We start from the raw sequence: 26,072 nt of genomic DNA, 5'->3' as shown, positions 1-26,072 counted from the left end.
ACTCTTTGATCTGTGTGCGTGTGATTCGGCACATGCCCAATTGCTCCCCACACCCGGTATCCCACACCGCGTGGCTCGGGATGCGGTGACCGCTGGGTGTGAGCAGAGTGCCGCCATGCTCATCTCCATCGGCAGCCCTTAGCCTTCGGTATAAATTCCACATTCCCGTGACAGGGGCCAGCCTATCCGTAAGGACAACCGCAAAAACGTAGTTCAGGAACCGTTTGGTGGATTCTGGAGGGATGACAAACTTGGTCAACCCCGAGCTGGGCTCTCAGACTCATGACCACAACCACGAGCGGTGTCCTCTTTGCTCCATTGCCACTGGATGAGACATTGGGGCTCAGTGTGTGAGCACTGCTATGCTGGCTTATTACCCAGGAAAGCCTCATTGAGTCTCAAGACTGTTCTACTTTCAGGAGTGTCCTGCAAATGGTTTGTAGTTGATGATAATGTTGACGTGTGATCCTAATTGACTAAATTGCTGGTAATTTTTCAGCATTGGTATGTTTGTCCAATGCCAGTTACGATAGGAGGGCAAAGGAGATCACAGAGGAAACCCATGCAGAATGGCGAGAAAACATGCAAAGCCCACGCAGAAAGCCGCCTCAGTCGGGAATCAAACCCAGCCCCTTCTTGCTGTGTGGCACGAGTATTAGCACTGACTGCCCTGCCACCCACTGGGTAACATATGCGTGCATCCGAGTTCAAATCTTAGCGAAACGCCGTTCAAATGAACTCTATCGCAACACTGTACACGATCATGCCGACAATAAACCTCAAATGAACCCACAGTCAAATATCAAGAGTGACGGGTTTTTTTCCCAGCATCGGTGCCTTTTAGACTATTACATTACTCAAAACAAGCATGTTAATGGAGACAACTCCATCATCAATAGTACTTAAAACGTTTGGTGCTCGTTTAAAATATATACACACACGTGTGTACTTTATTGCGTTAAATACGTACATCAAGAATGTCCTTGTTGGCTTTCGAGGAGGCAGAGTCCCTCAGCACCTTCACGGCCACGGCGATCTTCACAGACTCCCCCTCGGGGACCCAGATTCCCTGCAGCGGAAGCAAAACTCTGCTCATCCTCACAGCGGCGGCTTTTTGGCTGGCCATCGAACAAGGACGGTTTCTGCGGCTGTCTGGAACGCTCTCCCTTCCGATATTAGGAAGCCAAATGGAGCAATGCACTTTTAAATCTAGGTTAAAAACGTATTTCGTTAGAACTGCTTTTTGCATTTAGTTTTCTGTCCTTTCTTGGCTACATACGGTGCCAAAGAAGTTCAACAAAGACACGGGGTTACCATGGCACGGCAGGCTCGCCAACACGATACACAAGCAAGCATTCCAAGCGCCACATTTTAGTTTCGTGATAATTATCCCTCATGGTTGTTTCTCCAACCATGACATTTACGCATCCGCACCAGGTACTGATTTAAGGCTGAGTCGACCTAGGGGAGACCAGGATCAGTTCAAATATTCGCCAGTAATTGGCCGTAAGTGGGAATGGAACTCAGGACGATGGATTCGTAGCGCAGTGCGCTAGCCACTGCAGTACCACTCTGTCTGTGTGTGGCTATCAAAGACAAAGATCCCCCGTATAGCCTTAACAGACTGTTGGGGAAAGTGCTGTTAGCGAGCACCTATGAAGACTGGCACGGCACACGAAGGCGTCAGTGGCCAGCACCATACCTGCCTGCCTTTATCTTCCTAGTGGCGATGTTTACACACCGCACCAGGCACTCATTTGAGGCTGAGTTGATCTAGGGGAGACCCAGGACCGGTTAAAATAATCGCCACTGGTATTGGCCGTGAGCGGGAATCAAACTCAGGACCCTGGGTTCGTAGCGCAGCGCGCTAACCGCACAGATATGTACACTCACACACAGACTGACGGACATTTTACAACATGCTTTTTGTCAATAATAAACTAATTCATGAAGTCAATTCATTTTGCAAATTATAGCTTTTGCTATGATCCACAAACACTTTAACACTTCCACATGGTCGAGACTCCCACCAACGGTGAACTGCATTGGTCATGAATTTTGATTTAAAGCTTTCGTGACTGCAGTAATTCATATTCTTAGCTCTTTCGGTAAAGTCACGTTGAAGGGAAACAATAAAATAATAAAATATATGAAAAACAATAAAAAGCACCTATATATTTTATTATTTTATTGTTTCCCTTCAACGTGACTTTACCAAAAGAGCTAAGAATATGCATTGGTCATGGTTGCCACCGTCCAACAGCCCACCCGCCCATCATCTCCTTCGGGTCAGAAAAATATGGCAGGTGATGTAGGGTTGTTACACTTTTCACTGCATACCAAACTCAGACATATTTCCCAATCAACCTAGGTCTATCAAAACTGTCAAGTATACTGAAATGCATTTCAACAAAACACCACCAGACGGTACAAATCAACGCCTGCCGCGCAAACACATGAGAATTCCCAGACTGGCTGGGTCAAACCCAGACAGAGGTGGCAACGCTGAGGAGTTCGGGCACCTCCTATTAGCACGGTTGGCTACGTACAGTGCGAAATAAGTTCAACATACATACATAAGCATTTAGCTGAGAATGAATGGGCTGCCAATGACAGTAGAGTGCCCGGTATGTTACAAGCTGCATAAAAGAGACGTCCGGATGTTGCCGCTGTATCTGCACTCACTTTGTAGACAGTTCCAAAGGCCCCAGAGCCGAGGACCTTCCCCTTTTTGAGCTCCGTTTCCTTGAGGATTCTCAACTGCGCTTGGTTCGGCTGCGCTCCACTTGGCGTCAGCGGCTGCACCAGCTGTGACCGATACAAAAGGAGCAGCAGCGGCAGCCTCGTTAATTTGACACAGCAAAAAAAGGTACACATCGTGGAACAGACGGCAGACAGCGAAACTGTGTGCTCACTTACACGAAATGCAACCTCGGACACGAATACGCGTTGTGCGATTATTTTCTCGTGAACCGGACCTGAACTACTGCTGGAACATGGTCCCTATTGAAGGGAGCAGTGTATCCGTAACCCAGCCTCAGTTGCCTTGTCACATATTAGTACACAAGGAGGTACTAAAGCCCGTTGTCTCTACGTGTAGTACACCGCTGTTCCAGGGAATTTCAGAGTCAGTATCCCATAATGATTCCTAAAGAGAATGATGCGTAGCCTTTATGGCCTAATGACAGAGTATTTGCTCAGTCATACCTGAATACATAAGTCTTAAAAAAAGACCCAAGAATAAGTCATAAACAAGTTGAGAATCCAGTTTCTCTGAAATTGTAATTTCTGGCCATTGAGAATAGGTGCTAGGAGAATGCTAACAACCTCATGGTAATATTGGAATAGAATGTAATAAGGCAGCGCTGTAGACCCAATGAACCAGAGGTCAGTGGTCGTAGTGAAGACCCCCAGTTAGCGAGGTGATGGACTGCCATAGCAGACCTGGGCGGACAGGGATAAGAGTTACAGGATCTGGCAAAAGAGGAAGTGATGACAAGTTGCGACCTCGTGATGTCAGTCACTCCTTGAACAGGAATAACATATTTCCAGATGCACTTTTATTTTACTCACCAGGAGACTGCACAATGTTTCATTTTAACTGCAAATTTGTTTTGCGAAATTTTACCCCACTGCCTGCATCACCGCTCCTCGTGCCCCTTGGGCTGGGCACTGTAAACTTTGCACAAAAACTCGCTCTGCCCAATTCATGATCACAATTACACAGAATTCCTCTGGAGAGAGGGGGGTCGTGCCTGTGTTTACTCGACAGACAGCAGCCGATGCTTAGAACAGGGCAGCATCTCAACAGGGTGTCACGGCACCACGGCTTAATGCCCTACCCTGGACAGAGCCACCCAATCAAAAGCCCCAATTGGTCTGACCCACAAATAATAAAACTCCTTATATTAACGACCCAATTATCCGTGATTCCTTTTATCCACTGCGGCTGTATGATCCCCGAAACTCCTATTATCTGTGGCCCTAGATTTGATATTATCCGTGCTTATCCACGATAAGTTACATCCTCTTTTCGATTATTTCTTCACGGGTAAGTAGATATCGCATGGCCAATTCATCTAATTTCCCACTACACAGCACGTGTTTGAAGCGCGGTCGAAGGGTGTTCGTAAAGCACAGGATGCGTTCGAAAAATAACTACCAATTCCCGCGGGTTTAACAACTCCTACCGTCTGCTATTTTCTTTTGCGGATACGTGAAATCACATGGCACGAGTGGAATAACAAAAAAAAAACGTCGATCAGCCGGCGGGGACGACGGGCGCGACATGAGACGGCTCCGCTCACCTCGTTCTCGACGTACTTGCGCAGCGTGCGCTTGCGCAGCGCGTTCTGGTGTCGCTTGTAGATGAAGAGCGCCAGCAGCAGCAGGAAGACGGCGAAGAGGCCGCTCACCACACCCGCCGCGATCACCGGCACCTTGTTGCTGCACGCAGAGCAACGGCGACACGCGCGGCGACACAGGCGCGATCCGAGTCAGCTGCCGAGTCAGCAGCCACGCGAGTAGTCGTCACGCACGGTTCAGATGGCCCCGGTAAATTTTTTGCGTACGACTCACCCCGGGAGCGGGATACAAGCACGACACTGCTGGCTTAAAATTATCGGCGATGCCAATCTCTTCAGAGTGCTATTAATTATTTGGAGATGCTGTCGCTGCTGCTGCTGCTGCTGCTGCTTCGTCAGCAGTGGTGCACAAGCACAATTAACAAAATAAACTCAACATTTTCGTCAAAACCACCGTGGCATTAAAAGGAAAAAGTGTATAATAGGTGACATTTTGAGCAATGGCCCGCCTTCATAGCACTTAAAAATTATATATTTTTGTTTGAAGGCCACAGTGTTATTGACAAACATGTTGAGTTTTTTTTTTATTAAGGCTGATATGATCGTTTAATCAACAAGTGCGTGAAAAACGTCACAAAAATCATCATCATTATCACCATGATCCATGGGCAGATAGCCTGTAAGTGTCCACTGCACATTTCGTCACTGGTTTCCACTTTCCTCTGTCTTGTTCCAATATGCTCCAGTAGTGCCACATCTTTCTGGCACCAATCTATTATGATGTCATCGTCAAGCCATTCTCTGTGAGGTCTTCCTCTCTTTCCTGTTCCTTCCATTTTTCTGAACAACACACTTTGAATTTCCCTGTTGTTGTCCATCCTACACGTGTGTGTAAAAATGGTGCCAGCTTCATTCTCATCACTGCCTGCACCATCAGGTCGTCTTCTATGCGCAAACTTTTCCTTACTTCTACGTTGGCCATTCTTTGGGGTCCAGTTTTAGATGCAGTATCCTTCTGTAGCAGTACATTTCTAGTGCCAATATCTTGAAATTGTCCACTGCGTGTTTCACGCATTAACGATAACGGTGAGATCCCAACCTACTGCTTCTCCATCATCTTTATCTGGCTTAACCTCTTCATCTATGAATAATCTTTGCGCTCACCCCTGTAGTAGGTGCTCACCTACAACCCCATGGCTTGCCTGCCTCAGTGGTGGAAGTTCATCATACACGTTCGCATTTCGCACATTGTTCCGGCCCCAATTGTCCCAGAAACGTGTCGCGAAAACTCACTCTTTCTTCATTCTCAGTCTCTTCATTTTGACATTCGTGGCATCAACCCAACCCCCACCCCCCCGATTAACCGAGCCTGGGCTCCGTAAAATCGTGTTGCCAGCGAGCAACCACCCACCCGGTAATCCGATCTTTACAGCCACGCTTGAACAGTTAATTGTGTTAGACGTCTGTGTCACGGCGCAGTGGTTTGTCCACAATTGGCTTATCAGACGCGCAATCATCTGCCCCCCCCCCCCCCCTTTGGGTTTTCAAAGCTACAATCAAACCCAGGTAGGGGGTGGAATGGGCCTGTCCCACCACCCTTGCTGCTGCTGATGCTGCTGCTGCTGTTGGTGCAATTGGCCCCTAGGAGGCACCCTTTGACTGGAGTTGCATTACAGGGGTAGTTGGGGTCGTCGGGCAAAGGCAAAACCTGCCGGCTTCCAAGGCCCCCCGCATTGATGTTGAACTTTCTTTCGCGCACCCTAAAGTAAGCCGACCGTGCTCATCATTGGAGGTGCCCGGGGTTTGTTGTAGCGGGGAAAGGACAAGAAGAGAATGGCGACTCTGTGAGGACGACTGACTTGCTTCGTGACGATATTTAGTGAGGAGCACCCGTCTCTCGTGTTCGCGTTGCATCGCGGCTCGTTAAATATTTGAGGCGTTCGGTTGCTTGTTTCACCGAATTCGAAAATAAAAGGCGATTTTGTTTGTGTTTTTTTTTTTAACACGTCGGCTTTCGCGACCCAAATATTATTCATAAGGAAGGGTTTTGAGTTAGATCGCGTAAGTGTAAATGTGTTGTCGTAACCCTCCACCACACGACACAGCAGGTAAGGTTTATATTCTTGGTTCTTTCGGTAAAGTCACGTATAAGGGAAACAATAAATAATAAAAATATAAAACAATATATTATTATTTTGTTACCCTTATACGGGACTTTACTGAAAGAACCAAGAATATGAATCCCTGCAGTCACGAAAGCTTTAAATCAAAATTCAGGTAAGGTTTGTCACATAAACAACAACGTGCGCCAATTTGTTTACGTGACAAACCTTACCGGCTGTGTCGGGTGGTGGAGGATTACGACACAACATTCATACTTTCGCGATCTAACGCAAAACTATTAATCTTTTGGTTATTTTCGTTTTGACGGACCCACCCTAGCCCTCGCTCTCCACATTCCCAACCTCCTCGTTCCCCTACCCATCGCGGCCTAGTATCTGACCCCAGTAGGGTGCACCTTTACTGGGCAGGAATCCAGGTCATGCCGGGGGGGGGGAGAGTGGAGTGGGGGACAATATATATTTTATTCTTAAAGCAAAGAAGCCTACAGGCGTTACTCGTGTTCATCTGCGCCTATCAGGCCTTTAGAGGTGACGTTCAAATCAATCCAATAATCTTACACATACACCAGCTAATGTCATCGTTTTCATCTCCGTGGAGGACATCCTGTCAGGCGCTCTCTCCTTTGGCTGCCACTCCGTGTCGAGATGTTGACCACCTCGCCTGGTACACAGGAGGTCATGGGTTCGATCCCGACCCTGACGATGCCTGCTGCTGTATATTTAGAGTTTGCGTCTCTCTCATCATCATCATCACAGTGGCTAGGAGATGTTGACCACCTCGCCTGGTACACAGGAGGTCATGGGCTCGATCCCGACCCTGACGATGCCTGCTGCTGTATATTTAGAGTTTGCGTCTCTCTCATCATCATCATCACAGTGGCTAGGAGATGTTGACCACCTCGCCTGGTACACAGGAGGTCGTGGGTTCGATCCTGACCCTGACGATGCCTGCTGCTGTATATTTAGAGTTTGCGTCTCTCATCATCATCACAGTGGCTAGAAACCAAAGAGTATGAATTCCTGCAGTCACGAAAGCTTTAAGTCAATATTTAACCGCCTCTACGGGGAGGGTTTCCACACAACGATTAGATCTTTTAACAGACTTCGAGACAAGAAGGCTCATCTGATCGGGTGCTCTTGCTGCGGTATTTTTCCTGCCTCAGCCTGCTGCATTTTTTCACCTGAAGACGATTGCTAGTGTTGCATTCGAAACGTCGTGGGGTTTTTTTTTTAAATTATGATTATCTTTCTATCTACTACGTGACTTTACCGAAAGACCCAAAGAGTATGAATTCGGAATGTTTTAGACGCTGTGTGAATCCGCCGTTACCTGGGCAGGTACGATGGTCCCTTGCAGTCTTCTTGAGTGGGCCCAACGCATCTGATGGAGCACAAGCCCCATGACACACAGAGACACGTCGTAGAAAAGCACGCACAGCGGAGGTTAGTTTGGCGATAGTCTTACGGTGAATAACGCACGTAATTAAAATAATTGTTTAAATTAATCAAGTCAATTTGGTTCGCGTGGGAAGGGCTGGTCTCTCTATGGATATAAGATTATAGAGCGAAATAACAAGAAGAGCCATTTTCTTCGAATTCGGTAACAAAAAAACTAAACATTTGAATACAAGTCGGTCCTGAATGAGTAACGTCAAAGCGTAAGTTTTGTGACCCCCTGTTTTAAGAACAGCGGACGCTGCTCTTAAAACAATGATTTGTAATGCGGCATTACAAATAATTGTTGGGCGTTTTGACATTCACCGCTTATCTATATAAATAATTATCTTAATCTTCTTTGGTTCTTTCGGTAAAGTCACGTAGAATGAGAATAAAATAATAAATTGATAAAATAAAATAACACAATAATATTCTCACGACGTTTTGGCCACAACACAAGCGGCCTTCATCAGGTGAAGGGACGAGACTGTCTGGTAGGACAGCGCTGGAGACAGTCTCGTCCCTTCACCTGATGAAGGCCGCTTGTGTTGTGGCCGAAACGTCGTGAGAATATTATTGTGTTATTTTATTTTATCAATTTATTATTTTATTCTCATTCTACGTGACTTTACCGAAAGAACCAAAGAAGATGAATCATTGCAGTCACGAAAGCTTTAAATCGAAAATTATCTTAATCTGCAGCTCAAAAACATCCAGGGTACTTCCTGACAAGATAGAAGGCCGAACTTTGGTAATATAGGTAGCTTTTAGGACACAAACAACAGGAAAAGTTCTGCAAATCCGAGATTTTTCATTTTAAGGCCTCCAAATCTCGATTTTAAGTGCCCCATAGACATGTTTGTTCGTGTCATTCAGAAACCGTTCAAAATATAACATTGCGGTGTTTTCGTTTGATAGAGTGTTAAACAGCAAGTAAAATTAAAGCGAGAACCATTCTATATTTTATTGTTTTTGAGATATTTAGGATTAAAGCGGCTTTGAACTAAAAATACGCATTTTATGATGTTCAAATTTGAATAATTCGAAATTAATAAAAGATAGGAGCATCCCCTCATATAGTATTAATTTCAATCATTTCTGTTCTTAATAAAAAATATAACGGAATCTTTCAGTTGAACGGTTTCCGATGGCTACGTTTTTAAATATAAGATGTTTAATCAAGTTGTCAACAATTTTTTTTTTTGTAGAAATTTTTTTTGGAGTCGTTGTAAGCGTCTGATCGTAGATAAAAATTGTAAAAAAAATCATATCAGGTTCATTATTATATTTATTGAACACTTTTGCCTGGCGAAGACAGGCTTTATGAAAGTCAAAAATAATTATCTTAATCCTTGCCTGCGTGTCACCTCTTCCCTTCACTGTTGCCACTCTGCAATGGCTTCCCCCAATCAATCCCTCACAGCAAATCTCTTAAATGGTCCAGAATGCCGTGGCTGCACTTGTTACCTGAACCTGTAACCACATTGCCTCGAGATTCATCAAATGCCACTGGCTCCAAATAGAATCCTCCATGGACCTGGCCCTGCCTACCTCTCCAATCTCATCTCATATTTGTTGTCCTTCCCCCGCACCTCCGATATAGCATGGTTAGCTACGTACGGTGCGAAAGAAGTTCGTCATACATCTCATGCTACTCCCTACCCTGTGCCCTTTATTTCAAGAACCAAGGCCTTCGATCAATGGGTTAAGACCTTCCCCTTTATCTCAGCCTACATCTCTCTATAAAGATCCAGCGTCTTCATCCTCATCTACACCTTGGTTGCAAGGACTTTAATTAATACATCACTTTCCTTTGAGTGAAATGTCTCTTCTTCATAGTCTACAAAGGCTACGTGTGATCGTATTTGATATAAATGTTGTGTGGTCGATGATGGCAGATATTCCCTAAACACAGCTTGCTGGCATCATTGATTGCCCATTATTCCATGTATGTATATTTGACAGGTCTATACTTTTTCCAGTCAGTGCTGCCTTATCTTTAAATTAAAGAATGATCGAGGCATTTAATTTTTATGTAAACATTAAATACGCCTGGTCATTTTGAATCAACATCTGTTCCCAGTTCATTGATAACATCTAAAGTTGTTCAATCTGGTTTGGAAGTTCTCATTTTGTTATACTGCAAAGGACAGTTTACTTATACAAGTGTGGTACTTCTTAATCTGATCAATTGTTCTGATCGAAGCGAATCCGCCTCATCAGCCGACTAAAACTTGATTTCTCACAAAGCCTGCATTCCTGAATGTTGACTGCGCACGAGAGTGCTGCGATATAAAAGTAATTCTGCACTGCGCTACCGAACGTGTATCTCTACAGTTGGAGCCGTCCACGTGAGTGTCCCACGTGGACGACCAAGGAACCACCGAGGCTCCGGCCGAGCGCGCGTCCACTGCTCACCCTTGCGTGCAGTTGTAATGGCACGGGTGGCAGACGCCGTCCTCGTCCGGGTATTTGTAGATGAGCTCGCCGGACTCCCCTGGAACTCCCTCCGGGCAGAATCCCACGCAGTGAGGGCCCTCCCTGTAGTTACGGCACCGCGTGCAATTGTCTGGACCCTGCCAGGGTTCACCGGAGCGGGGGAAAGTGGCGGCGGCGGGGTTGGGAGGAGGTCGGGAATTGGGATTCGGGGTTCGGGTAAATCGAGGAGTTTGGGGTGGTGAGGGTTGAAAGCGGGGGAGGGAGGGGGAGGGGGTCGTTTAGTGCGTGGAGAGATGACACGGAGGTAAGACAATTACGGGGGGCGGGGGGGGGGTAAAAGAGTTTTATGGGAGGGATTCATCCATGCGACGCCGTAAACGGTAGGGTGGTGTGCATTGGAAGGGGCATTAACAAGGCAAGTAGGAAAAATACAGCAACGTGTTCAAGAGAAGAGAGAAGGGGCGTGGTGTGAGAACAAACAAGAAGACAAGAGACCAAGCACTGGAATGATCTAGCGCTTGGGTGTTCAAACATGCTATAATGTGTGTTTGTATCTTCAAAGCCAACACCATCTGGATAAAACAGGACACCCGATGTACAAAACCACTCAGAATACGTCTCTCGTCACTTACTGTATGTCCTGTGCTGGGGCTATATCGTTTAATCAAACATTGTTGTGTCTGTACGCAAACATTTCCAATAAGTGTGAGAATTTGTATTCGTGCATTTGATCAAAGTGAGCTCCTCCAACATCAAAACGTCATACAAATACGTTTAATTGTATATCACCCTTGGATTGAAATTACACGTGACTTTACTTTAACACCACCTTGGTAACTGAGATGCTGTTCTCTTGTTTAATGTTCACGTCTAAATTTAACAACGCAAAAATATTTTCTGTTAGACAGCAGGAAGGCATGACTTCCATCGTGCCATGCATGCATGTCATGTGACCACCACACAGCATGTACAATAGTCACATCAAAGAGATGTCCTACTTAAATGAGCATTCAGGCATCTCCTTATCTCCTATTCACATCCTTGAGCCAGTGGCAGAGATTCCCCATTCCTATTGCGGGCCTGAGTATATCCATCGGACCATCACTGTTGACTTCCCCACGAAGCGATGACTCATTTAATCAATCCCGGACGGATGATGGGCTAAGTCAACCCCCAACGACGATTTGAACCTTCTGATTGATTCGCTGTTCGGTTTCAGTCGTGCGAGTAAAATGTCCATGAGATATATGCGCCCTCCACCACCCGACACAAACAAATATTCTCGTCGCCTGGTTGTTGTTTGTCAGCGAACAAATCATTGACAAGATCAGTGAGAGACAGAATAATAAAAAAATGCAGAAAAACGCATGTCAAAAATGTTATATGTGCTTTCTTGAGCAGGGGGACCTTGCGGGCGCTGCAGGATTTCAGTCCTTCACGGCGTAGTGTGTTACCAATTGTTTTCTTGGTGACTATGGTCCCAGCTGCCTTGAGATCATTGACAAAATCCTCCCGTGTAGTTCTGGGCTGATCTCTCACCGTTCTCATGATCATTGCAACTCCATGAGGTGAGATCTTGCATGGAGCCCTAGGCCGAGGGAGATTGACAGTTCTTTTGTGTTTCTTCCATTTGCGATTAATCGCACCAACTGTTGTCACCTTCTCACCAAGCTGCTTGGCAATGATCTTGTAGCCCATTCCAGCCTTGTGTAGGTCTACAATCTTGTCCCTGACATCCTTGGAGAGCTCTTTGGTCTTGGCCATGGTGGAGAGTTTGGAATCTGATTGATTGCTTCTGTGGACAGGTGTCTTTTATACAGGTAACAAGCTGAGATTAGGAGCACTCCCTTTAAGAGTGTGCTCCTAATCTCAGCTCGTTACCTGTATAAAAGACACCTGGGAGCCAGAAATCTTTCTGATTGAGAGGGGGTCAAATACTTATTTCCCTCATTAAAATGCAAATCAATTTATAACATTTTTGACATGCGTTTTTCTGGATTTTTGTTGTTGTTATTCTGTCTCTCACTGTTCAAATAAACCTACCATTAAAATTATAGACTGATCATTTCTTTGTCAGTGGGCAAACGTACAAAATCAGCAGGGGATCAAATACTTTTTTTCCCTCAACTGTATATTGAAAAAACAAGCAAAATTGTCAAATCTTCCTCGCTTTTGACAAATTCATTTGTTTGGTTGTGTCAGGTGATGGAGAGTGCACAGCTTTAATCGGCTTTATCCCCACACTACCTGTCCCAAAACACGAAATACGAATGATAATATCGGCCGGTAAAGCGTACGTACGCAATGAACCTTGCCGATTGTGAGTCGCTCGCTCTTGAGCCACCTGGCCGGATCGCGCGTACATCGCCCTCAGCCCTACCCGTGTAACCTCTGCGTGTTACGCAAGTGCGAGGATAGCTAATTATTCAAGCTGTGATGTCCCATCCTGCCCCCCCCCCCCCCCCCCCCAGCAAGAGATACTGCACCTTACTGAGGCTTTCTGATCTGTTCATGAATAAATGAGTTGAATTGTTACATTATACGTGTTATATGTATTGGTGGTGCAGGGTGCGGTGACTAATGCGATGGCGAACCCATTTGCTCCCCAGTGTCATAATGAGCGATCTTATCATCCGCTTGGAAGCAAACGTCTACCGCCGTCTTAGTTTTACATCGCGCAAGCCTCGCGCAAGAGTCAGCATTATTGGTCGACCTTCAATGTAATAATGTACGGGTTCAAGTGTCGTGGTCGACCACTGCGTTCTGTGAATTTGAACCTCCGTACGATTGCTGCGTGCATGCACAGTTACTAAGTAGGTCGTGCGCATGCGGCATACGTAGCGTGTGGCGATCGCTCGTGCAGTCAGTCGTAGCGACAGGTCGTCGTTGCAGCGTGTTCCTGGGCACTTTAAAACCACATCCATAATATTTAACAACAAAAAAAATAACAAAAGTTATATGCTGGGAAAAAGGGCCATTGCCCCAAAATGTCACCTGATTTTTTTTCTTTGAAGACCGCACAGTGTCATTGACGAACGTACTGATATTTTATTTTGTTAATAGTGCTCGTGCAAGAAAAGCAACAGCAGCAACATCACCAAATAATCCGTTCCGTAAAATGTAGCTTTGGCCTCTCTTTCTCCATGGTCAAAGCTGCTTGTATGGGATAGGTAAATATTTCCCCTCGGCTTTTGAAACGAATTCCGTAGTTTTTGTAATTACTCTGTGCATTTGGCACTCGTGAAAATCAGCCTGTCTCACTCTGCTACCCTGGTCTCTGAATATAATGCAGCTATAGAATTATTATTATTACCACTACATTTGTTTGTCCAGAAAAGCCTCACTCAGTCTCAATACTGTGTTCTATTTCAGGGAGGAGGGTTCCTGCCAATTTTTTGCAGAAGGGCGGCAATGTTGCTGCCATGTGTAATCCCTATTGCAATGTTTCTAGAGTACCAGGTGGTAGTCTTTGGTTCTTTCGGTAAAGTCACGTAGAAAGAAAATAAATAATATAGTACGACGTTTCGATTGCAACGCGAGCAATTGTCATCAGGTAGAACTAAATTTGAGAGAGAGACAAAACACAGACACGGAGACACACGTGCTTGTGTGTCTGTGTGCCTCCGTGTCTGTGTTTTGTCTCTCAAATTTAGTTATACCTGATGACGACTGCTCGCGTTGCAATCGAAACATCGTATTTTATTATTTAATTTGTTTTCTTTCTACGTGACTACCGAAAGAACCAAAGAGTAATTCCTGCAGTCACAAACGCTTCAAATCAAGTTAGTACCAGGTACATTTTAGCTATGGAATGAAACCGTAAAATCCCTGTAGAAACCCATGCATAAGAAGGAGGAGAAGGTACAAGGAGGTCCCATGATGTAGAACGGACAAACTCCACACACAAAAGGCACCAGTGGGGAGTCGAACCCGGGAATTTTCCTGCTGTGAGGCTCATGTGCTACCACTACGCCACCCTTACGCCCAGTAAACAATGTAAAAAAAACTCAATGTTACAGCCATGCTATTTTCTTTCTGAAGACACTGTGGGCAGAAGGGTTTCCGATAGAAGAGAGCTCTAGAAGAGTCATTCTAGAGGGTGTTTGGTCTATCCTTCCATGCTGGTCAGACTCAGAGATAACTCTTGTCATAATCTTGTGGCCTGTTGTCTGTAACACGATGGGTTGCACTCCTGTGCGAGAGATCCAAATGGATGCTTGGGGTCATTACGTAAGGTTGGTAGCCCACAGGGTGAATGACGAAGCATTGTTAGAGAAATACATCGTAGAATCCCTCCTATTTGTCATAAGCTCATCCACAAATAACGTTATCCAGCACGACCAAAGAATCCACCGATTCCCCCAAAACAGTCAAGACTATTTGGGTGATTGACGGGAAGATTTCCATTGCAGCACAGCTGTGGTTTAAGTCTCCAGATTTTTCATGAAATGAAAATGGGATGGAGCACGGTGAAAAAAAAAATCGGCAAAAATAAAACGCAGGAACCCGGTGCGTGACGGAGTGGAGGTGGGGGGGGGACACGGATTCCTATGATCGGAACGGGCCGTAATTACAGTGACCATGAATAAATAACCATTGAACTTTCACCTCTGTTCTCTCTCCCCGTGCATTTTGTGATCTATCGGAGCGACCGTAGGCACCCTGGGGAAGGAATGTGGAATGCCCACAGGTGGCTGTGCGTTCGAACAGCGATGACCAATGAAAGCCAGAAGTGATTTCCTGCTCAGATTTGCATTGCTGCTCACCAACTTTTCACGTGCCTGAGCCAAGTGGCAGAAATTCCACATTCCTATATCGGGGGCTAGCCTATCCAAAGGACAACTACGGATGGCATCCCCCCACAAAGTGGTCCCCATTTTACTAAACTCATGGATGAGCAGTCGCCCACCCTCATTTAAGCTATTTAACCACCTGACTGTAACAATATATACAGGTCAATAAACTATGACAAAAAAAATATGTTACTAGGTAAGGCCCACTGAGCTACGTATATAGCTCTTTTTCAGAAACGACCTGGCTATCACAAATGATTCCTCAATGAAGTGGTTTATCATTATGTGGAAATGTATCGCAGCCAAATACTTGAAACGCATGGTGATGATTCTAAATGTGGAGGGAAAAACCGGAGGGCCTAGATAAAAATCCACACGACCACGGGGAGAGAGACATGCACTCCAAATACAAAGCAGGCGATCCACTTATGGATGAGGTACTTCCCACACCATTTAGGTCGTGTGCGTTATTCAACCACGCTAGTGAGTGCAGGTTTTCTTGGAAGGTGGTAAGAACAGACATAGGTACGTGGACTTACACAATACCTGTCAAATATTTTTTTAAAGCAATACATATTTCTAATATGATACTGTCTGGCACTGTAACTTCTTGTTTTTATATAAATTACACCGCCGTGGCTGACGTAAATGCTTTTAAAATAAGCTGGGTTGCACCTAAATGAAGAAAAACCAGTCTCGCACATTTAAGGGCTCAATCCCCTAATACCGCGGCCGGCACAATTGACTGGCACATGTGGAACAGACAGTGAAGTCGAGCGACTGCTTGCAAGGGGCTTGGCCAGGGAACGAGCAGGCAACAAACTCTGATCCCCCTTAAAGCCACCCACAACAATTCACACACAATCGGGGTGGGCAATAAAAAAAACACCATTTTCAGTTCTCTGCATACCCACTGCTACATGAATCACTTCCCACAGCCAGTGGGAACTGCGCTGGCTCTGTGCTGGCCACGCTTCAGCTACTAGAGCCGTGTCCCCACGACAACCAGATGAGGCCTAGTGAAACTCAGACTCTTGGGCCCCTAGGGCTCTGCTTCTCAACCCAATCCACACACTTAAGGCCAGCTCTAGGGTTGTCACCTGCCCGGGTTTGATCCAGACAGTCCAGGAATTAGCCATCTGTGTTCGGGCGGCAGGAATTGTTTCGTACCGAGATCTGCTACCGGTAATGAGTTGAACTTATTTTACAGTCCACTGCACAATTTCGATAGACATAGGCTGAGTGAGAAATATGTACGGGTTAGGTCTACGGTGGAAAAGGTGGCGATGCTCGGCCAGGTGGACCCTGAAAACTGCTCGTGATGTCACAGTGTCAACTTGGAAGTGACACGCACTACCACCACCACCACCACCACGGTGTCACCCGAATGTCAATAACTTCAATAATTCTTATCCGCAATAACCCACAACCAGTAATTGATTCACAACCAACGTCTTAAATGTATGGAATTCACTGCCCTATACTGAATAAACCAAGCCAGAAAAAGGTTCTCCCTCAGCTGCGTCATGCGTATTAAGGCACTGTGGTTTGGATTTTAAAAAATTGCATGTGTACCACACCTGGCGCGATTGACTGCCAATTTTGAGTGTCAAAAAAGGCGAGGGTGGGATTATCCTAAAGCAACGTTTCAGCTCTCATTTTCCATCTCCTCAAGTGCCGCCTCACCTGAGAACCGTCAGCCCAAAAAAAAAACTGGCACGCAATTTTTTGGAACAGTTTTTTACATTCTGGGTCTCATCAGCTTGTTGTCGAAACCGGTCGAGAGTTTGCTTCCCTGAGGCAACCTATTATCCAACACCTTTCTAGAAAATTGTGAAATATTACGACTAACCTATTCAAATACGAGTTTGTTCCCTACGCAAAACATTTTTTCTTAGCACCACAGACGACTCACAGGCAGCGCGTGATCTCTTACACACACGAGGCCACGTCTTTAATTCTCCAGACCGGTGATTCTCAACTTTGTTAACTCCACGGTGCAGTCACTTTCTGGCTCCCCCGATCTCCACGGCACACGCCGTTTGCCCGACTGTGCATGCTCGACCGAGGGAGTTTATCAGACTCAGAATCAGATGATTTATCCTGGAGGATTCCGATGAGCTATAAAGCTTTTTTTCACAGATGTTCAGTCGGGGCGGGTCAGAAAGTTACAACAAACAATACTAAAACATCATAGGAATGTGTAAAGTATAGGAAAGGCAAGCAAAACACTAAAATGTGTCGACATAGCTATGTTTATTTTACGAGGTAAAGCCCACTGAGCTATTAGCTTATTTTACAGAAACGACCTGGCAACAAATGATAGCTCAACGAAGTGGCTTGTCACGTGGACATTTATAGGGCTGGGAACTGACGGGCGTCTACTGACGGACTACGTTGGGACCAACTGAGAGGGGAGGGCGGGTGGTGAGGTCTGGATCAGCCACTGGATGTCATGGAGGAGGAGGAGTTCGTCCGCCCCAGCTTGTAAACAGTGACGCTCTCTCCTTTCCGATGATTCAGAAAATACTGCGACACACCTGGGCTTTTACCGCGGCAAAGTGCGAGGTGTGGGCAGTGTCTTGGACGACAACATGGGAAACGGCCTACAGGCGGGTCCACAGCGAAGCGGCTTAACTGAATGCCATTGGGGTGCATGCAACCGAATCGCTGACGTGGATGCTTCTGCAAGCACAGCTATTCCCGTGGTTCCCGTGGAAGCAGAAGAAATACATCAAATGTGGGCTCCACCTGTTCCCTCTTGTGTTGGATGGTGTTTGTCCCCTCGCGTGTGTGAGCTTTCTCTGGGTGCTCCGGTTTGCTCCCGCAGGTAAACCTTCGTTCATTGGCTAATAAACATATTTAAATATATATAGAGGACCTCAGACCTTGGGGGGAGGGGGGAATTGGCACCGGCTCACTGCCTGGCTGCCTTCCTGCTCATCTGTGGTTCCCCGTGCCACCACCCCATCATTGTTTTCTCTCTCTTCCAGAGTAAGCAAACACTGTGCAGGCACATTACGAGTTGAAATTATGATTAATTATTAAGTTGCGCGATTTCAAGAGCAATTTGGGTTGCGCAACTGATAACCTAGGTGTGAGCCCGGCCTCGAATACATCAATAACCTGAGCAGCATTTTATGCAAGTCAACAATGCTACACATACTACGCCTAGACCGGGCCCTGTGACGGGAATGCTGGATTTCACCTTTCCCATGCTTGACCAGGCAACGTGCTATCCCATCTCGTGTTCCAGAGCAAGGGAACGCGAGATACCCGAGCAAGAGGGCAGCAAGAGGCTGTGGTCGCAGTCTCCCTTAAAGGAAACAACTTCCCCAGATGTGTTTCATCCACTTGATTGCTCTTGATTTAATAATCGCTCAATGGGCCCAGTGGCCACTCGCTGCTGCAGCCACAGAAACGGCGTGCAGCGAAACACTCGTGCCTGCCAAAAGCCCCAGAGTACCAAGTCATTTTGCGAACGGCCTTAATAGGCAAATTCAACAATAAAAATCAAACTGGCATGCAGAATAATCGCCGCCGTATGTATGAAAATAATTAATTTAGTAAATGTTTCACTGTGAAATAAATTAACTGGAAATCGTAGTGAGTGCATAACCCACTATTCGGGGCTAATAATGCAGGGCTCAGTGGGGCTACTCTCAAGGGCAAATGTCGATCGCTCCAATAACATTTTCCTTGGTTATTTAAAATCAGATTGAGTGGCACCGTCGGTGGAGTGCTTTACTGCCCACAATGAGAAGGTCTCGTCATCTCCCCTCCAGCATCAATACAACCGAGTTCCAAATATGAAAAGTCAACAATGATCCCATCACGCAATGCATTGGCCCCTCGTCAGGGCCGGATTACCCAATAGGCACAGGAGGCACTGTGTGGTAGGCACTGTGCCTAGGGCCAAAGAACAACTAAAGGGCTTATGAAGGAAATACGGCCATGCTTTTTTCTTTGTTCGTATGATAAACAAAAAAGTAACCGAGACATCTTCTTGAATAAATATATTTTACATCGCAAACACAGCCACGGTGTAGATACAAAGAGGCAGAGCCACGTCAATCGGCTTTTTTTTGTCTTTCAAAAAGGGTGAGAGAAATTAACACCGGAGATTAACTTGTCGAGATGTTTTCATTCCAAAATTACCGAGAACATCTTCAAATGGTGTTTTTCGCACAATCTCATTCTCAATAGAGAGTGGTGAAAGGGAAAACAAGGCGTTGTTATCCTTTGGTTGATCGGAGACAGTTTAAAAAAAAATCAGCTTTAGCGAGTGACAGCGGCAGTAGTAACATGGGGCAGCGGTAGCAAACGTACAGAGTTATCACTGAAGGTCTACGAAACAGAAGTGCCTAGGGCCTTACAAGAACCTCAATCCGGCCCTGCCCCTCATAATGATGGTAACTTGTAGGCGAGGATCATGGTTCACACTGAAATTGTGTAGTTCAGTTTCAGGTTGACAACTCAAGAGACCAGGATCGTCTCAATTGCAAGAGTAACCTGGGTCACAGTCGCGCGTGTGTGTGTGTGAGAGACACTGAACTGTGGAAGAGGCCTCAATATCCCTGTCAGAGGTACAGCAAATAGGTTTCTGCTTATTCTCCGTACTGAGTCGTATATGTGTAGTTCCTCCGAGCACTCTGCCATCCTGCACCGTGTGAAAATAGAGGCCCTGCAAGGAGGAGAGGTTTTTGTGCGTGGCGGGTTACCGGGCCGTGGCAGGTGAGGCTGCCGTTGATGAGCATGCACTCCGCGTGGCACGCGATGCACAGAGCGCCACTCACAAACTCGCGCTCGTCCCTGCAGCAGAGAGGCGGATAAACGAGCACACAACGACAAAGCAATGACAAAGATCTCCCCCTGTATAGCACCCAAGTAGGCCTACGTGGCTCCATGAACAATAACTCAAATGTGGCTTAAAGCTTTCGTGACTGCAGGAATTCATATTCTTTGGGTCTTTCGGTAAAGTCACGTAGATAGGTAAAAAATAAATAACAACAAAAAACTACGACGTTTCGATCACAACAAAGCAATCGCTTTGTTCGATCGGTTTGTTGTGATCGAAACGTCGTAGTTATTTATCATTATTTTTCAACCTATCAACGTGACTTTACCGAAAGACCCTAAGAATATAGCTCAAATGTGCACAAGCACGTGCAAGTTCACAGACGACAACAACAGTTCTACTGTGATCGATCTCTAACTGATCTCCCTATTCATGCGTGAAGTTGTTAATATCTTCTACCGCTTTCCAACCAACTTTGAAAGCGTTAATGCATCATCTCTGTAACGTGAGGTGATAACTTTCGTAAAGATTATTCAATATATAAATGTTACATTTTTCTACATATTTGTGTTGCTACTATGGGTTACTTCGTTCCTTATACAGTGAGGGAAAAAAAGTATTTGATCCCCTGCTGATTTTGTACGTTTGCCTACTGACAGAAATTATCAGTCTATAATTTTAATGGTAGGTTTATTTGAACAGTGAGAGACAGAATAACAACAAAAAATCCAGAAAAACGTATGTCAAAAATGTTATAAATTGATTTGCATTTTAATGAGGGTAATAAGTATTTGACCCCTCTGCAAAACATGACTTAGTACTTGGTGGCAAAACCCTTGTTGGCAATCACAGAGGTCAGACGTTTCTTGTCGTTGGCCACCAGGTTTGCACACATCTCAGGAGGGATTTTCTCCCACTCCTCTTTGCAGATCTTCTCCAAGTCATTAAGGTTTCGAGGCTGACGTTTGGCAACTCGAACCTTCAGCTCCCTCCAGACCTTAATGGGATTAAGGTCTGGAGACTGGCTAGGCCACTCCAGGACCTTAATGTGCTTCTTCTTGAGCCACTCCTTTGTTGCCTTGGCCGTGTGTTTTGGGTCATTGTCATGCTGGAATACCCATCCACGACCCATTTTCAATGCCCTGGCTGAGGGAAGGTTCTCACCCAAGATTTGACGGTAGATGGCCCCGTCCATCGTCCTTTTGATGCAGTGAAGTTGTCCTGTCCCCTTAGCAGAAAAACACCCCCAAAGCATAATGTTTCCACCTCCATGTTTGACGGTGGGGATGGTGTTCTTAGGGTCATAGGCAGCATTCCTCCTCCTCCAAACACGCGAGTTGAGTTGATGCCAAAGAGCTCCATTTTGGTCTCATCTGACCACAACACATTCACCCAGTTGTCCTCTGAATCATTCAGATGTTCATTGGCAAACCTCAGACGGGCATTTATATGTGCTTTCTTGAGCAAGGGGACCTTGCGGGTGCTGCAGGATTTCAGTCCTTCACGGCGTAGTGTGTTACCAATTGTTTTCTTGGTGACTATGGTCCCAGCTGCCTTGAGATCATTGACAAGATCCTCCCGTGTAGTTCTGGGCTGATTCCCCACCGTTCTCATGATCATTGCAACTCCACGAGGTGAGATCTTGCATGGAGCCCCAGGCCGAGGGAGATTGACAGTTCTTTTGTGTTTCTTCCATTTGCGATTAATCGCACCAACTGTTGTCACCTTCTCACCAAGCTGCTTGGCAATGGTCTTGTAGCCCATTCCAGCCTTGTGTAGGTCTACAATCTTGTCCCTGACATCCTTGGAGAGCTCTTTGGTCTTGGCCATGGTGGAGAGTTTGGAATCTGATTGATTGATTGCTTCTGTGGACAGGTGTCTTTTATACAGGTAACAAGCTGAGATTAGGAGCACTCCCTTTAAGAGTGTGCTCCTAATCTCAGCTCGTTACCTGTATAAAAGACACCTGGGAGCCAGAAATCTTTCTGATTGAGAGGGGGTCAAATACCTATTTCCCTCATTAAAATGCAAATCAATTTATAACATTTTTGACATGCGTTTTTCTGGATTTTGTTGTTGTTATTCTGTCTCTCACTGTTCAAATAAACCTACCATTAAAATTATAGACTGATAATTTATTTGTCAGTGAGCAAACGTACAAAATCAGCAGGGGATCAAATACTTTTTTCCCTCACTGTAAATGTTATGTTGGGCAAACAGGACGAATGATCAGCACGAGACTAAAAGAACATCAGATAAATATTAAATTCTCCCAAATGCAACTGTCAGCAGTAGCAGAACACCCGTGCCAACAAAGACACTCAATTGATTTTGATAATGTTGAAGTTTTGTGCAAAACTAGCTACGACTGGCCAAGGCTAATTAGAGAATCAATCGAAATTGAAAGAAATCAAAATAACTTTAACCATTCGGATAGCTACCGTCTTAGTGTTACGTGGAAGCGAATCATCAAATAATACATTATTTAAATGCATGCCTACAAAGGGCAGCGTACTTCAATAAGGATTGCCGTTGGTAGGGCTATTTTAATAAACACAATAGACAGGAAGGACAAGTTCAAAGGGCTCGCATAATGCACATGCATAATGTACGTTGCCTCAGTAATCCCGCCCCCCTCCCATCATTGTGCAAGAGTTTCATAGTTTCATAGTTTAATTTATTTGGTATAGCCCTGTGAGCCATTCGGCTCTTGAATCGGGTGCAACCGCAACAAACAAGAAAACAAAAACATGAACAAGAAAACATCTTAAAGTTACTATGTGACTGTGCTAAAAGAAAATCCAGGAAATAACATCAAAATATTCATGAAATAGCACCGCAGACCAACGCTGTGTGCAAAAATCCCAGTGGGATGCAAGTCAAACAACAACAACAAGAAAACTTAGATTAAGGCCATCAGTCTAACTCCGTACTACAATAAACAAAAACATGGCCAAACCAAACAACTTTTAGAAATCACCAAAATAAAGCCATAAATGCAATGTAACAGTGATCATTGGAACTGTGACCGAATTTTTAACAATAAACTACATCAATAACATGTAACACCAAACCCTAGAGCCATAGCTGGCTGCATGAGTCACTCCACAAACAACAGGAGCATCAGTCGGAGTATCACATTTTTCAATGCACCTTTAAGATCAGCACACTAAATCAAAATACAGATAATACTTTGCAGCGGTCATCCGGAGCGAAACATTTTATTTTATTTTAGGCCACTGAATAGCAGTGGCAGCTAGGGGTGTACAACTCCTCTAGAGCAGTTTTTAGTGAAGATCTCATAGGTAGTGATTCAAGTTGCAGTTTATTGGCAATAACATTCCAGACCCTGGGGGCATCAATAGCAAAGGCCCTTCCTCCGGTTTTTGTTAGGCAATAGGGAATGTGAAGCTGGTAGATGAGCGAAGACCTGAGGTCAAATTTGTTCTTTGAAACAGAGAGGAGATCCAGCAGGTAGTCTGCGGATTTTTTTGTAAGTACATCGTGAATAAATAAGATCTGGTGTACAAGCCGTCGAACATTAAGAGATGTTAAGTTTGACCCAATGTAGAGATCACAGTGGTGAGTCCTATATGGGCAGTTCAATGCAAATCTTAAGGCCGAGTGATAGATGGAATCAAGAGCGCAGAAGGGTGGTCAACACATCTACGCCTCTAAATAAGGAACGAAACAGTAAGACTTCTCCACAAATCTGGCTGTCGCCTGATGAAGTTAGTTGTAATTACTGGCGAAACGTCGTACTCAGTTAGTAAATGTTGTGGCTTGGCTCTCCAACACACCGGTGTGCTGTACTAGTGACGAATTGGCCGCATTCTGTTTACGTGACAACCCTTACTAGTTGGCTGTGTCGGGTGGTGGCGGATTTTAACGACACATTTATATATTTATGCGATCTAACCCAAAAACACCTTTGTTATGGATCCTTGATTTTGTATTCATCAAGGCTTAGTTGGGTACTGATAAATTGAATACATATGATGCCAAATTGAGGAATCGTTAAATTTTGATTTAAAGCTTTCGTGACTGCAGTAATTCATATTCTTAGCTCTTTCGGTAAAGTCACGTTGAAGGGAAACAATAAAATATATATAAAACAATAAAAATTCTCACGACGTTTCGACCATAACACAAACGGTCGACACACCTGATGACGACCGTTTGTGTTATGGTCGAAACGTCGTGAGAATTTTTTTTGTTTTATATATATAATTATTATTTTATTGTTTCCCTTCAACGTGACTTTACCGAAAGAGCTAAGAATATGAGGAATCGTTGTTGAGCACAGACACGTATCCAACGCTCTACAGGCAAGGGTTGGTGGCTCTCATAGACCGATTCAGTGCTTATCCCCCTGTTCGCAGCCTTGAGCCAGTGGTGCAAATATCACATCCCTAAGGTGGTGGCGACTCCATCCAAAGGGCAACTGTCATTGACAGGAGGTGGTGGAATCAACGTGCGTGTATGGTATTCGGCTGCTATACATTTCCACGTGATGAGCCACTTTGTTGAGCTATCATTTGTGCCTAGTTCGCTTCTATAAAGGAGCCACATAACTCAGTGGGCCTTTCCTGGTAAAATAAAAAAATAGTTTAGTTTATACAGTGTTCTCCTATAACTCGTGTTTTCATATTACGAATTGGATATAATGCAACGAATGTGATTGAGTGAAGATAACTGCATCGTGCCAGTAGCAATAAGCGGTCGTACGGCTGCCTCGGCATAGCATCACACAAGACGGGATGCTGCTGGATGCTTTTATATGCTACCCACGTGCCTCAGTCTTTGTTCAGCCTGCGTACGCATTTCACATATTTTATATGATTTATTATAACGCAATTTTTCCATAATGTGGTGTTCTTCAGGAAGGCAAATACGGTACCGCGTTCTAGGAGAACAGACCGTAGTTTAGTTTATAGACATGCCCACAAAGAGGGCACTCGTTTTCATCATCGCTGGAGGGTTGATGGGCCGAGTCAACCCGCCAACCTGGGACTTGAACTCGCAGCCTTGCGACCGCGAGGCCCCTCGCTCGCACCGCTGAGCCACCCGGCCAGTCTCCCCTCGCGGGGAAGGGGCTTCCCCTGCGGTGGAGCCGCGACCGTACCCGTCAAGCACGCTGCAGGACTCCACGCACGTCTTCCCACGCTTGTGGAACTTGCAGCTGAGGCACTGCATGGGCCCGGGGCCCCAGCAGCCCTCTGCCGAGCACAGGGCGTCGCAGACGTAGCCCTCTTTGCCTGGCCGGTCACACGCACAGCAGTGGCGTCCGTTGCTCTTTGTACAAAATAACAACAAGAATGGTTTATCCATAATAGAGGTTTCGTTTTTGTGGGGGGTTAGATCGCATAATAATCATTGTGTCATTTGTAAGGCCAAAACAGGAGGAATTCTCCACAATTCTGGCTATCGCCTGATGATGGTCGTTGTAATTACCAGCGAAACGTCACGGTACTCGAATTGTAAATGTTGTGGGTTTACTCTCCAACACACAACCGGTGTGCAGTACTAGTAACTAACTGACACATTTCATTTACGTGACAAGCCTTACGAATTGGCTGTGTCGGGTGGTGACGGGTTTAATGACACATTTATATTCACGTGATCGAACCCAAGAACAAAAACCTCTATTATGGATAATAATAATAATAATAAGACAGAAATTGTAAAACGACGCCGGTTTCTCGTTCACTGCTGTCATGTGAATGATTAACCATCGCAATTAGACAACAATGCACACCAATTGGCTCTCTCCACTTTGTGTTTCATTAAATAAAATATTTCAACGAAAACCCCCAAAAATCCCTCGAGATGAAACATCTCGTTTGAACGGCGTGTCCAGGCGATCAACCAAGGAATTCGTCCGTAGCTCAAGCCTCTGATTCACGCAATGTACTCAACATTACACTTCCCTGAGCATCGTCGTGAACTATTCTACCCACGTCTACCCATTGCCATGTGCACTATCAATACTCCTTCCTGCCACTAATGGTGCAACCGACCCATCTCGATCCTACACGCTGACTGATGTCACCCTGCTCCATCTCGACGGTTGGTCTTATTCTCCTCCAAAGATGTCACTTTGGCTGTCACTCTACAGTCGTGTTTTGGTACCGTGTGTTGCTGTAGCGTTCTTACCCGCCCATACTGGACATCTGTG

General features: G+C 45.3%; 1 protein-coding gene across 1 annotated transcript in view; it reads right to left on the bottom strand.

Annotated features, from left to right (window-relative positions):
- The window catches only part of LOC116943733 (receptor tyrosine-protein kinase erbB-4-like), a 131,673-nt gene that overhangs the window by 22,483 nt on the left and 83,118 nt on the right, over nucleotides 1-26,072 (bottom strand). The window contains exons 13-19 of the mRNA XM_076068121.1: nucleotides 25,020-25,152; nucleotides 19,818-19,908; nucleotides 10,283-10,440; nucleotides 7,758-7,808; nucleotides 4,308-4,446; nucleotides 2,686-2,808; nucleotides 971-1,069 (exon numbers count right to left, since the gene is read on the bottom strand). Of these exons, the coding sequence (XP_075924236.1) occupies nucleotides 971-1,069; nucleotides 2,686-2,808; nucleotides 4,308-4,446; nucleotides 7,758-7,808; nucleotides 10,283-10,440; nucleotides 19,818-19,908; nucleotides 25,020-25,152 (794 nt within the window). The remainder of the gene's footprint in view (nucleotides 1-970; nucleotides 1,070-2,685; nucleotides 2,809-4,307; nucleotides 4,447-7,757; nucleotides 7,809-10,282; nucleotides 10,441-19,817; nucleotides 19,909-25,019; nucleotides 25,153-26,072) is intronic.

This window comes from Petromyzon marinus, chromosome 19, assembly GCF_048934315.1.
Source record: "Petromyzon marinus isolate PM22_M1 ecotype Great Lakes invasive population chromosome 19, UKy_Petmar_22M1.pri1.0, whole genome shotgun sequence".
Classification (NCBI taxonomy): Eukaryota; Metazoa; Chordata; class Hyperoartia; order Petromyzontiformes; family Petromyzontidae; genus Petromyzon; species Petromyzon marinus.
The sequence above is the reverse complement of the archived record's forward strand: the minus strand, read 5'-3'. Positions and strand labels throughout refer to the sequence as shown.